This window comes from Pipra filicauda, unplaced genomic scaffold (assembly GCF_003945595.2).
Source record: "Pipra filicauda isolate LSUMZ 115617 unplaced genomic scaffold, ASM394559v2 scaffold11_size5308982_pilon, whole genome shotgun sequence".
NCBI lineage: Eukaryota > Metazoa > Chordata > Aves > Passeriformes > Pipridae > Pipra > Pipra filicauda.
Window position 1 is genome coordinate 2900132 of NW_024103652.1, and position 13607 is coordinate 2913738.

At 35.6% G+C, this 13607-nt stretch overlaps 1 protein-coding gene across 8 annotated transcripts in view; it reads left to right on the forward strand.

The window, feature by feature from the left end:
* The window catches only part of NPAS3 (neuronal PAS domain protein 3), a 610089-nt gene that overhangs the window by 180719 nt on the left and 415763 nt on the right, over positions 1-13607 (forward strand). For 5 of the 8 annotated variants that reach the window (XM_027726870.2, XM_039386541.1, XM_027726871.2 and 2 more), the window contains 2 exons: positions 5064-5308; positions 5421-5471. In XM_027726870.2, coding sequence (XP_027582671.1) covers positions 5064-5308; positions 5421-5471 — 296 coding nt within the window. The remainder of the gene's footprint in view (positions 1-5063; positions 5309-5420; positions 5472-13607) is intronic. The other 3 variants (XM_039386534.1, XM_027726873.2, XM_027726876.2) reach the window with 1 other exon arrangement.

The window sequence follows — 13607 nt, forward strand, 5'->3', positions numbered from 1 at the left end:
TAACAAGTATGAAAATGTTTAGTAATACAAGAAAAAGTGCTCTGTTCTGGTATACTGTTTCATTTGTAAAGTTTCTACTGAAATCAGGGATGATTTCAATGCCATTCTCAAAAATACTGTGCATCCTTTGTGAGAGTATGTCATACTTCTCTGCTTGTATTTAATGGAACTGAGCAAAAACTATGCTGACACACTACAGACAAGCTGTCCACTGTCTTGGACCATTATATCTGGAGCTCAGCAGTCCATCTGTCCCTCAAACTTTGTTTTATGGCCTTTGCTCCCAATCCAGTCTCTATTTGTGACAAGTCCAATGAGACTACCACAAAACCCTATCAGCCCTGTTACGTGGGACTGTTCAGGGGGAAATCAATGTTTCTGAGAAGGCTGGTTTGAGGAGTCTTGACTCTGTCAGGTTTAAGGGAACAGTAGGTGAATGCAAATGTACGCTGCCTTTCTAAAAACAGGCAAGTCTGTGATGCACCTGTTTCCAAACTATATTTTGAAATTGCAGGCAGAAGTACTTATTTATAACTGCAACCATTCCACTGTTTTCATTCAGAATTCACATAATTAAATTTTTTCACTGATTTTTAGTTCCCAGAGTGAGACATGAAAACAAGGTATTGATATGACCCAGAGATTAGCTCAGTTGGTTAGAGCATCATGCTAATAATGCCAAGGTTGTGGGTTTGATCCCAGTATGGGCCATTCACTTAAGAGCTGGACTCAATGATCCTTGTGGGTCCCTTCCAGCCAAGAATATTCTGTGTGAACATATGCTAAAAAATCCTTGCTAATGCAGACCAGTGTACCTGTTGATATGCTGCAACGTTTGATTGCCGTTAAATGCTGCAAAAATTAGCAGCTGTGATTGTCCCAGCTTTAAAGTGACAGATGTTGATTGGTCAGACTTGACGATTGTGGGTGCGCACAGGTATGGATGCATGTATATGCTTATGAATATAAAGTATGTAAAATTATGTAAAATAAAATATGGAGCAGGTTAAGTTTGGAATGACCACAAGCACAATGAAATCACAAGTAACCCATAAAACTTTTATGCAACATCATATTATCACGTCTTCTGCATCTGCTGTGTCTTCAATAGAAAATCTACTTTAGAAATGTCATGTATACCATTTTAGAATTATATGATAGTATTTGTTGTACCCTCTCATCTGTAAAAGCCAGACCCCCTTTATATCAGCCCATCTGGAAAGACCCTAAAAGGAAAAAAAAATATTTTAGAAACCCTATCTAACAAAAGCATTATTTTTCAAGCCATTGAATATGCTGTTTATATGGTACTGCTTCTCAGGATTATCAGGAGCTAGCAGCTGGAAACCTCTTAGTCTTCTTTAGTGGATTCTGTATATGGAAATTCTATGAGAAATATGTTCTTAAAGGAATGCATGAAGTTTCACCATTGTATGACAACATCATCCTTTTATATTTTATAATGGTGCACTCTGATACAATTTTCTTAGCTCCTGCTCCTTCTCCACAGAAGGCAAGAGGGAGCAGTATTTATATCCCTGGGGTATATTTCCCACTGTTACTTTTTTGTTGGTATTGTAGATATTATATGTAGTTTCAATTGTCTGTTGGGGGACCTCCTCTCTCATGTGAGAGCTCTTGATCCTGTGATTCTCACTTTCTTGATGCTTTCTGACTGTTTTTGAAATCCACATAGCAAACATGGGTATAGTTTCTCACACTTTTTCTCATTAGCAGGAAATCCTGTGTATTTCTAAGTTTTTACAGCCTGATACTTTAGTAAGTTAGTTTGTGTTACCAAGAATCACCTCTAATCCCAGTGTCATATGACAGGACCTAAGATGAGTTATCTTCTTCAGTGTCAGCACCACTGCTTTCTGTTGTGAGCTTCACACCCCTCTTTTCCAGCATACTCTTGGGATTATCAGTACCAGTTAAGTTGCTTTGTTAAGAGAATCTGACGATGAAGCTGATGTTGCCTATCAGAATCACAGGTGCCAGAGAGGATTAACAGTGATGTTTAGGTCATATCTAATGAATTCCTGCATCCTGCTGAGGAAATCACTGCTCTCAAATTAAGGACCCATTTTATCAGCATAACTGCAGTGCCTGACACTACAAGTCTATTTCCCTAGGGGAATTATGTAGAGCAGAAATTAGGACTTGTATGCACATATTGATGGACACTGTTTCTAAATTTAGCTTAATGCACTGATGCCAAGAGGACAGTGCTACAAATTACAAATTCCTTGACCTGATTCACTATGTGAACCTTCCACAAATGACAAAATACCAAACAACTGGGAGAAAAGGCGAGTTACTCTTTATACTGTTGGTCGGGAGTTTCTTTTGTCAGCTCCCCATCCCTTCTAATTTTGTAAAAGTTTTAATAGGTTGCTTTCAAATGATTCTGTCTGCTGACACAAGTAGCCTCACTTTTCAGCTTAACTGACTTCCATTGCAAACTGTTACTGATGCAGAAACATTTTGTATAAGTTTACATTTCAACATATTGTTCAGTTTCAGCAATTTCCTGAAACCTCTACCGGACTTGTAAACTGCAGATTCAGACTTTGGTGTTGCTAAGGAATAGTCTATTGCTATTCAATTTATAACATTTTTCAATTTCAGAAGTTGCTGAGGTTTGTTTCTGGTTTGTTTTACTAGGGATCTCTAAAGTGCTCCTTTCTTATACAGGGTTATAATTAAGTGCTTTGGAAAGAAGGTGTGAATCTCTTGGTGCAGACTTTCAGAACAGATCGAGAATCTCAGTTCTTCTGGATTCCTCAAATTTGATTTGGTCGAACTTGAGGTTCTCAGGCTTGGATTCTGAGAAAAAAAAGTGTAGTAACAGGTAGTAAAGGCCATACCTTGTAACATGAAATTGTTTTCACTTGCAAGCAATTGGGCAGAGACCAATTTACCTGCCTTTCCCTTATGTTGCTGTTGTAGATACTTAACTTGCAGAGTGTATACTACTTCCCTGGAATTAATTGGACAGTTCATACCACACAGAGCTGTAGCTCCCAGATTTCGGTATATACATAAAATGCTTCTATGTGTTATATTTAATGCACCTTTTGAGGGATTTTCCACATCTATGGTTGTAGAAATTGGATAGAGATGCATCCACAATGAGTTTTGTGAAATCTTACTTTTCAGGTACTTTTTTTCCCTAGAATATAATTTACAAATCAAGCTGCTAGCATTCTATATAGAGCTCATAGTCAAGTAGATACTTTACTGTGTGATTCAGTAGGATTGTTTATCTTTATCTGTGGGTAAGGATGTACTGTTTCCTCCTTTATCTTTATCTTACTATCCCTATTTCTTAGCTGGATTGTCTTTTTAAATATAATTGCTATTGGTATGGAATTGTGTAGGGAATGTAATGTGTTAACCATTCTCATGGAAGTATCATGGAGGGATTTCATTTGTGTGTTAAGGGCCCAGCTGATATGCCCTTTCAAGTCTGAAGTGGCAGAGATGGCTACAAAAATGCAAGTGGCTAAGAACATTAAAATAAGATAACATCTGTAGTTTATTTCCAAATTAGAAAAATAGGTATAAACAGAGCTCTTAGATTCATGGTGTTATATCTGTGTGCTTCAATTCTACTGATTTACTTCATATGCAAGAGTGCTTTTGTAGATCTGGCCACTGTGATTTTTTTGTTGATAAGATCCAGAGTCTCTGAAAGAGTTGTGGAAGCTTGGGAGAAGCATTTGCTATTCCATTATACGCTAGTTGAATTCTAGTTCTGTTGTCAACCAATGACTCGTTAATGAAATTGTGGCTTTAACTTCATCAAATTAATAAGTAAACAAATGAGGCAAAGAAAAGATAGACCCTTAGTGAGTGACAAGAACAGTTTATACTTGCTTTATGCAGGAATTGACAGACACCAGTCCCAGCATCAGCAGCACCTTGTACTCACCAAGGCAGAGGTATGTTGAAACTTATAATATCCTGAGTTAAACACTCTGGAAAAAAAAAAAAAAAAAAAAAAAAAAAAAAAAGGCAAAAACTTGAAAACCCTCTCATTAAAAGCAGAAGAGGCAATATGAACCAATATGAACATTTCTTTGTTTCCCCAAAACACGCAAGAAAAAAGGTAAATCCCTTTTCCCTTGCAAAGTTTTATTATTATATATTGAAACTTGAGTTACAGGGAAAGATCAGGAAAGGACTCCAGTGGTTAACCACTATCATCACACTGTGCATACAGCATTTTTACACCAATTAAACAAATAGCCCAGCATTAAAATCTGAGTTACCTTTGCCTGTCCTGTATAGGTGGTAGCAAGTGATACATTGATGCAACAGGTCTAAATTAATGTCTTTGCGTTTCCAACAGCTCCAACTGTGTAAAGCAGAAGATTGTTTCTGACCAAAAAGTTGACAGTCTGCCATGTGTGTGGTAGTGAGTTACAATCAGAAATGTGAAACATGCAACTGTATTAACTGCTTGCTCACCCTTCTGACAAACATTACTATTTTCACTGCAAAAACAGTTGAACAACTCCTAAAGAGCAGCTTCATGAAATCCAGGAAGGTTTACATTCTTACACCAGACTTAAACTTCTGTGACTTAGAAGATACTGTACAACGTTTGGTCGTCTAGGCTGCACTGCAGACCCTGTCAGAGGTGGCACACACTTGAGTCATGTGCTTTTAAACCTTTCCCAAGAGTCAGAATTTGTCAGAAGTTAAGGCAAAATTGGGTCACAGTGATACAGGAGAAGCAGTGGCACATTGGAAGATAAGCCCCATGTACACAGCATCCTTGCAAATTCAGAAAATTCACAGCAGAAAAAGGAAGGACAGGCTAAGAAAAAAGTGGCTGAAATAAGTTAAAAGCACTTACATATTATGTTGGCTACTACTGAAACTCCAATATTATCATTAGTTTTAATCATTCAAGTCTGGAATACCATTTCATACATCCTGTAGTCTGTAGATCCATACACGACAGCATTTTGAAAATGTGGTACTTTGTAGAGAAGACTAGCAGTGAAAAAGCAAATATTGATGAATGTCCTACTTTGTTTATTTTCTTTCAGTTTACAAGCTTTGAGGAAGGAAAAGTCCCGAGATGCTGCTCGCTCTCGCCGGGGAAAAGAGAACTTTGAATTCTATGAGTTGGCGAAGTTGTTGCCACTGCCTGCAGCCATTACCAGCCAGCTTGACAAGGCATCCATCATCCGACTTACAATTAGCTATCTGAAAATGAGGGATTTTGCTAATCAAGGTGATCCTCCGTGGAACTTGAGAATGGAAGGACCTCCACCGAATACATCAGTAAAAGGTATGGAGTAAATATGTTGTGTAGTATCGAATATGGCAGCCTTTAGTAACCTCTAAATTGAAATTTTTACCATAATCCTTTCTTCTTTCCCTGCATATCAAATCCTTTAAAGGGATTCAAATGTGGAAATCTGAGGTCTGCATGAGAAAGACACCATGTGAAGGTGAAATAAACCTCTTATTTTATTTATTTTTTATTTAACAACAAACCTATTGATGCAACTGTTACAGCTGTAAGTCTTCTGGGTAATGTAGACTAAATTGTTTCAAGTTATTATGTTGCTTTGTTTTAGTATTTTACATAAGGATGTGTTTGAGAGGAACATGGCATTATTCCTTGAGAACTCAATCTCTTAATTCTCTGACTATATCTTAAATGTAGAATCATCTATTTCTGAAGTTTGAGAGCACCACATCCAAGTATTTAAACCTTCAGGTGAGAGACTAGGATTTTATTTATCATCTTGTAATATCTATAGAAATTATTTTGACTACTGAACCACTAGGCATCTATCAACATTTCAGACAAAATAGACTTTTCAATATTAAACAACCTTTTTTCATGCTCAAACAAGCAGTCATGCAGTAAAATCAGTTTTAGATGTGAATTGCCACAAAGGTAAAGGAAGAATCAGTCAGTGGTTTTTGAGGTTGTGTGCTTGTTGGTCTTAGGTAGTGTTTCCAATTACTTGTGTAAAGTGGATTTTTTTAATAATTTTTTTTTTTTTACTTATGTTACTCATGTCAATGAGTGTGATCTTGCTGTCTGTGAAGCATTTTAAATTAGTGAGCAAGTTGCATGCCAAAACCTGGGATTTCTGGTTGTCCTGGCTTTGACAGCATAGAAAACTCCCCACTTTATTTTAGCTACTAATCTCATATTTTGGTGGAAACATATTTTGGAAAGAGGCATATGACATTTGAGCACCCTAGGTTTTTTCCACACATTATGAAACATAAACTCTTAATCTATACTAAACTAGATAGAATGAGGCAAAAGAAAAGCCACCTTTAAGGGTGGAGGGAGGAGGTGGAGATAGACTCTTATTTATCAGACCACTACTGTCCATGAAGGGTTACTGGTGTGGATGGTGCAAAGGGCTTTTACCTGCTCTTCCATTTAAAGGAAGTGATATTAGTTAAGGAAAGTTATAATTTTCAGTGGATGGAGATAGACATGGAGGGCAAAAACTGAAACCCTTTCAGGCTAGGATTTAGTAGCTGGACATAGCTGTGGTCATTTTATATATTTAATTTATATTATCTGCTACATTATATATCATTCTCATGGAGAGAAAAAGGTAATAGTTACATCATTCAGAGCGTGAGTGTAACATGGTTCATCAGCCTGCTGATATAATATGCAAATGTTCTCCATTTTTTCAGGATGAGAGTTTATTCTCAGGCAATTAAACAGTGTTTCAAGGTGGATGTAAAGTGGACTCCGCTGTCCTGTATTACTGAAAATCTGAGTTCTGCAGATCTCTGTGAATGTCTTCATCGCATTTGGGATCTGTTTTTCATTATCCTCTTGTGGAACATATACCAGAATACTAAAGCTTCCTTTCTGTACAGAGATTCTAATGAGTAAAGGAATTTTAAGGGAGAATGAGATCTTATTCTTAAACAACAGCATAAATAGTCTGACCTAGATTAACATTTTTCTTCCTATAAAAGAGCTGGATAAGTGTTTAATGCCTGTTCACCCTATCTGATAACCCTGCTCCTCCACCCATCTGGTGATACAGTTCCCATGCTTCTAGGGGTAAGGGGTATGTGGGTGCTGAGGAAGGGTTTTTGCCTTTTTCTTTTCCCATGTTTGTGTGCTTAGCTTTACAGTAAGTAGTATTAGTTATGTGTCAGTATATTGAAACAATTTTGATGAAACAGAGTTTCATTGTATAAGAATTTCGCATAAGCAAGTCTAACTGTAGAGTACAGGTATATTTTATTACTTCACGAGTTCTTCTTACATAGAAACATTCTGATCAAACATTCATGAAATTACATCAAAAGAAATTCAGTTTCATTTATTAAGGTTGCTTTTTGCTGCCCTTGAAGTTCATTTGTATAAACAAGCTCACAAAAATAGCTTACAGTTTCACATGAAGTATGGTTGATAAACCTACAATAAAACACTAAAAATTATACTTTGTGTGTGCCCAAGCAATATTCTGAATAGACTTAAAGGTATTTGGAAAATTATATGAGAGGTACTTATGCTGTGTAGGCAACTGCTTTTTTTTTTCTTCCCTCCAAATGTGTTGATCTGCTTGTGTTAATCATTAAATTTAAAAGCTTAGTTTTAAATTTTCCCCCAGTACTGTGAAGCAATTTAATAATTTTAATATTTCAGGAAGGTCCTTTACTCTGCCCTGTATTTATCACAGCTTTTCGTACAAGTCTGTAAAGGCTGATGAGTTTGTTTTCTTATGCCTACTGTGTAGTGATCACTGCAAGTTATGCTTCCAAATGAGCACTCAGGTAACTCCATATAATATTTCCAGAGTCAATTACTTCATGGAAATATCTTGAGCAATTGGAAAGTATCAGATAGTTTTCTCCATTATTGTAGAAATATCTGTATTGTTATAATACAGATCAAATCTACAATGAACATTATGCATTATTCAAGAAATGACCAGGCATTCTCAGCAGTGTTTCAGCTAAATAACTGATGATTGTAACCTTTAAAGAAATCTCATTGTGATTACTATTGGTAAATCATTTCTCCATTCATAGTAATCTTTATTTAGAGGTGATCTAGAAACCATTATATCTTTTATTAATCTTAAAAGCAATAGACATGATTTGACATTTGCTAAAAATGGAAATATTTTCCATCTTCTAATAGAGCAGACTTCACTTATTTTTCTTTTGGTACATTATCTAAGGCTTTCTGTGTATAGGAAGTCTTAGTCCTTGTAAACAAATACACACATAGAAGATGAGTTTAAAGACAGTTCTTGGAGACCTGGGCAAGTCTCTAAGAAAAGTTATTTAGAGTCAGTAGGAATAAAATTGCCATTCTTTGATAGTACATAAAATATGTACTATTTTGCAGTAACTCTGTTTCCATCCTTCCAAAAGTCTTTATTCTGAGTTTGGGGTATGTTCTGAGAATAGTAAATAAGCCACTGATCAATTTTTTTAACTCAAGATGGGTTTTCTAAAAGTTACCTGGGAATAGAATATACACAGTATATACTGTGTGTTCAGCTAGTAAGTGGTGTTTTAACTAACATGGCACTTGAAAACGTGTGGTACATTCTGATACTAGGCCCTGTAATCCTCTTCCAAAATCAAACTCTTGTGAGAATCCTCTTATTTTGGAATAGTGTCTTCAAATCATTGACTCCAAGTTTCTTTGTGGGTGTTTTTACCAAGCCACACTTTTTTTTCTCTTTTTTCTTTTTTTAAGTGAAGAGAGGAAGTGAGGAGAGGAGCGTGAGGCACACTGTTGTTCTTTAGTGTTTTGAATCTGTTTGGCTGACATAAAGTCATGCTGTGCATTTTGGTTTTGGGCAATCTTTGGGACACTGTTTCTGACTGGGGACCACTGTCACTATAAAAAGAAGGCTCATGACTCTGTCTTGAACAAAGTTCCCAGCATTTACCATTTCTGTTTCTTTTGAAGCAGCAATTAGATATGGTAGTCTGTGCCTAAGTTTGCAAACCCTTGTCCTGGAAATTTGCCATGATGACATCAAAATCATTATTAAATTTTAATTATTTTTCTTTTCAAGCGAGGTGTTAATTTCTGTTTTTGGAGATACGAGTGTTTGTGCAAGGCCATAATTTCCTGCTGAATTATGTGACATATGGAAACTAGAGCGCTTCAAGTTAAAAGTGGGTTTATTATGAGTTTTATTTTTTGAAGCCAAATCTTTAGATTTTATGTTACATAAGTAAAATAACCTTACTTTTCTGCTGTAAGAGAAGAGATGAATGGGAGTGCATCAGAGGAGTGAAAAGGACTTCAGTAAATAGTACTGACTGACTGGTAGGTTGCATAAAGAATGTCACTTCTAGTTTAGCCATCTCTGCTTTTAGTGTTTTGTGTTCTGCAATTAGGTAGTTTTATATGTGTGTTCTGGAATTAGTATATATCAGTATGAAAAGAAATCAGATGCTATCAGAAGTATTTGCGGTGTACTGAAATATTTCTTATCCAAATTGTTCTTGCTTGATGTGAGTAAACACGACTGAAAAGCTACTTACAATAAAGCACTCAGTGTTACTTCAATTCTGCATTGGTAATGATAGTTTAAAAAAAATTGCTAATGATACAAAGAAAAAATTTAAAACAAAATTACACCTGTTTCCTTCAATCTAGCATGTTTTTCAAAGGATCCATTCTCAAAATAAACAAAATATGTAAGTGTAGCTTGAAAATGAACTTGATGTCTTGTCATACTGTGGGACTTGGGGTGGAGGAAATAAGTCCAGCACTTTGAATTCTGTGGGAAAGAAAATAAACAATAATGATAATTGGAAAGTGTGGTAATTGTTATCCCAAATGTCAAGTGGAATTACTTTCATTAATTTAAATATCTTTTTCTAATAATTTCTGTGCTGGATATGTAGGCATTTATAAGAGAGAAATAAGTTGTTCTCTTCTGCATGATCTCATTGTGGAAACACTTTAAATAACATTACCTGTTGTTAGCCTTTTCTATTTTAAGTGGAGTGTTGTCTTCTGAGCAGGAGTTGCAAGACAGTACAAGCCTTTCCCTTCCAAAACCCACAAACCTTCCAGTAAGACTGGCCTTTTATTCTGAATCACTACACATTTTTCTCTCAGGGAAACTATTTGCAGGGGCAAAGAAATAAGAATTACTTTCTTCCTCAGTGTTTTTGGCCTAAGACATTTGTTTTCACTGTAAAAAGCGAAAAAGTCAATCAGATGAAAAGAGAATAATGCAGATGAATTGGTGGTATTCCTTGCTATGAAAAGAATCTCCAAATCTTGCCATCCCGCTTTATGCAGAACTTCTGCTCCTGTGCTGGAGAGTTCTTGATAGCCCTATAATTCATTTCTCCCTGTCTTGCAAGCATTATTCTTGCAAGAATAATTCAGAAGAATCTTATCTCTGTTTTTATATAGGCCACTATGAAGTTCTCAGTATCAAACTGTGTATCAGTATCAAACACTGATTGTAAGCGTAATGTTTATCCGTTGTAAACCTGTTTATGTGGTCATAGGGGAAATGCAGCTGTAGGAGTAGATAGCTTAGTCATCAACCTATTACGTAAGTTACATAAGGTGATTAGGTGTTGTTTGAATGTAGAAATCGAGTGCAGAAAATTTCAGGAGGTCAGTGGTAAAACATTAATGTTCTCTATGAGAACTATTGATGACTTTCTGGTATGAAAGATATGGAACCCAAAGGGAGGTAGCTCAGTTTGAATCTCATTGTGATAGATAAGATGAATTGAATATGGGACTCAAAGTTGGTGATTGCCTGGTGACAAGTGATCACAACCAGATTGCTTTCAATCTCTGAAAATGGAGGAGGATGCTGACTAATATATTTAGTACTTTTGAGGGTCTAATTGCCTAATGGGTAAACTTATGTGTGAAATTGATTGTCAGGGAAAATTTTGATTAAAAACCTTTTTGAAATTATAATTTTCTATGCACCTGAAAACTCTAAAACTGCATCCTTTTTCAGAATGAATAATAAAAACAATTATTTTGAAAAAATATGTTTGATTATTTATATAAAACTTAGGGAATTAAAGGGAAATACATAGCAAGATAAACTGTAATGTCTGAGGTGCAGAATGTTGGCAAAGACAAGTAGAGACATTAAGGAAAAATCTAAAAGGATTAGAAAATTCAAGAAAAAATAGATTTATGTGTATTAGAAGTGTGAAACCGTTCCGGAGACAGTAAAGGCTCTTTAGCAGTAAGGTACAGTAAAACTTCTACTGATGCAGAAAAGACAGAACAGGTTGATAAGGTTTATTTAAGTGCTTGCTTGTACAGAATCCATTCTACGGGTCTTTATAGTTCAGGTTACTGTTAACAGCAGTGTTGAAGGAGCATATGCAATCATAGGCATCAACACTAGAAAAACTAAGGGAGGAGAATTTTATTCTCAGAGTTCATAGTTTGGTGGACTTGACAGAGTTAGGTTTAGCTTAACAGTTGAACTGGATCATCTTAAATGTCTTTTCCAACCTAAATGATTATCTGATCCTATATCATATCTTCTTTGTCAATATGAGATTATCGTAGATTGTTGTGGTTTTTGTCTTTTTTGATCATCCTTGTTTCTCCCTCAAACTTCTCATGCAAAAGCATTCTGCTGCTGGAATACAAATGTTGGAGTCCCAAACAGGGGGCTCCAAGAACTGCCTCCTCTGTATTTGAGTCATACCCATACATGATGAATTCTGTGTGTATCATTTTTGCTGGGAAAATAATAAATGTTTCCTTAGTGCCTATGTCAAACTTTTAAACATACTTGAAAAAGGATATAAGTCTCGGACATGCCAAAAAAACAGAGTGAGAAAACTTCTCACATCTCTATAATATCTACAGTCATGTGCCCATTGTAGTTGTTGTGGTTCTGCATTGCTTTAATAGGTTACTTGCCATGGTACAAGCAAGGGAATATGAAACTCCTGAGCATCATCATCCTGAATCCCAGCTGGCAGTGTTTCTCAGATATTCCAGAACTGTTGAATAAATTGTCTGTGTCCTTCAGACAAGGGTTGGGTTACCTCTGATATCACTCTGATTACCCTGATACAGCCTTATTCAGGTTCATCCATTCTTTCAAAGTGCTGGTGGTGTGAAGTTTGTAGTACTGATCTGTTTTAGCCTCAAAGAAATTGTAGGCAAAATACTGGGAAATTTCTTGCACAAAAAGGATAAAAGTAAGATTGTATATTTTTGGATAAATGGGGAGTAATTCTTATAATACAAACCCAAATTAATTCTCTGAAATTATAAGTACAGTTAATTAGGATATACATTGTATACTGAAGTATTTTTAAGGCATTTGGTGTCCTAGTGCATAAGAATTATGTTTTTAAAATATTGGAAGAACATTATATAGGCAGAACCAAATTAAGCCAATTAACTATATAACTAAGTGATCTTGGAAAGCGGATCAAAGTGAAAGTTACTATTGAGAATGGAGTTTCTGTGTTTTTCTCCAGAAACTGCTCTGGGCATGATCACCAATGAACTGGTAGTAAACATGGCTCAAATGCTGATTTAAAATTTGCAATTTACAATGATGTTTGGATCACAGACAACAATCTATGCAGTTTAATAAATCAAACCTCCTAAAATGTATTTGTTTCAGTGTAAGAATACTGTTAATATTAATATTATTATTATCTAAATGTTTATCTTTGCTGTCCTAAACTCCAGGCTACTGGAGTTAAATGACTGAAAGGATTTGGGGTTTTTTATGAAGCAGAACAGGAATAATGGGAAAAGGACTTCAAGTTCACCTCTCCTTTTTTCTTGCATGAACAAAGGCGTAAAAAGAACCTAACTGATCCTTCCAGTTTTGCTACCAGAAATAATAGAATGATTTACTTTCTCATGGCGTTTTATTTGTCTCATAAAAAGTTCTATCCATCACTTCTGTGGAGACACAAAACATTTACTGCTAGTAACAAATTAATACTTTTTCTAAAATGTTGTCAATCAGATGTCAGTCCCTGGAAGAGTTGTTTATTGCTAGAACTCCACCTTACAACTTAAAAATTAAATAGGTAAACAACCACACAGTAAGTGTTTTTAAGAGCAAGGAAATGGAAAAGGTGACTTTAACGTCTTTTCTCTCACTCCCAGCCACTACTGTATTTCCATTCTACTACACTGCAATTCATCTTCCTTTCTCTTCTTGTGCTGTTACACTGACTTGGTCATTTTTGCATTTTCATTATGGTCTTTAGTACGACTTATTTTTCTTAGCCATTTGGGGTTTTTTTGAGTGCATAGATGAAACACTGAATATGCATAATGTCTTTGTCTTGTACTCAGTTTCCAGTGCTGACTCTCTCCTTTTCATAGTCCTGCATTTTTCTATACATCTTTGCATTCTTAATGCAGTCTTGGTAATGAAAACAACCTGGTGAAGAATATTAATATTTAAAAGAAACCTCAAAGTTTGTAGCTTTTCACTTCATTCTTTTTTCCTTCAATGTTCATGTCTTTCTGTGCACAGTAGTACTTATCATATCAATAAAATTCACTCCTGAGTTGAGAACATACCTTTCTCATTCCACCTAAAAGATGGTGGGTGTTGTCATTACAATTACTTATTGACAAC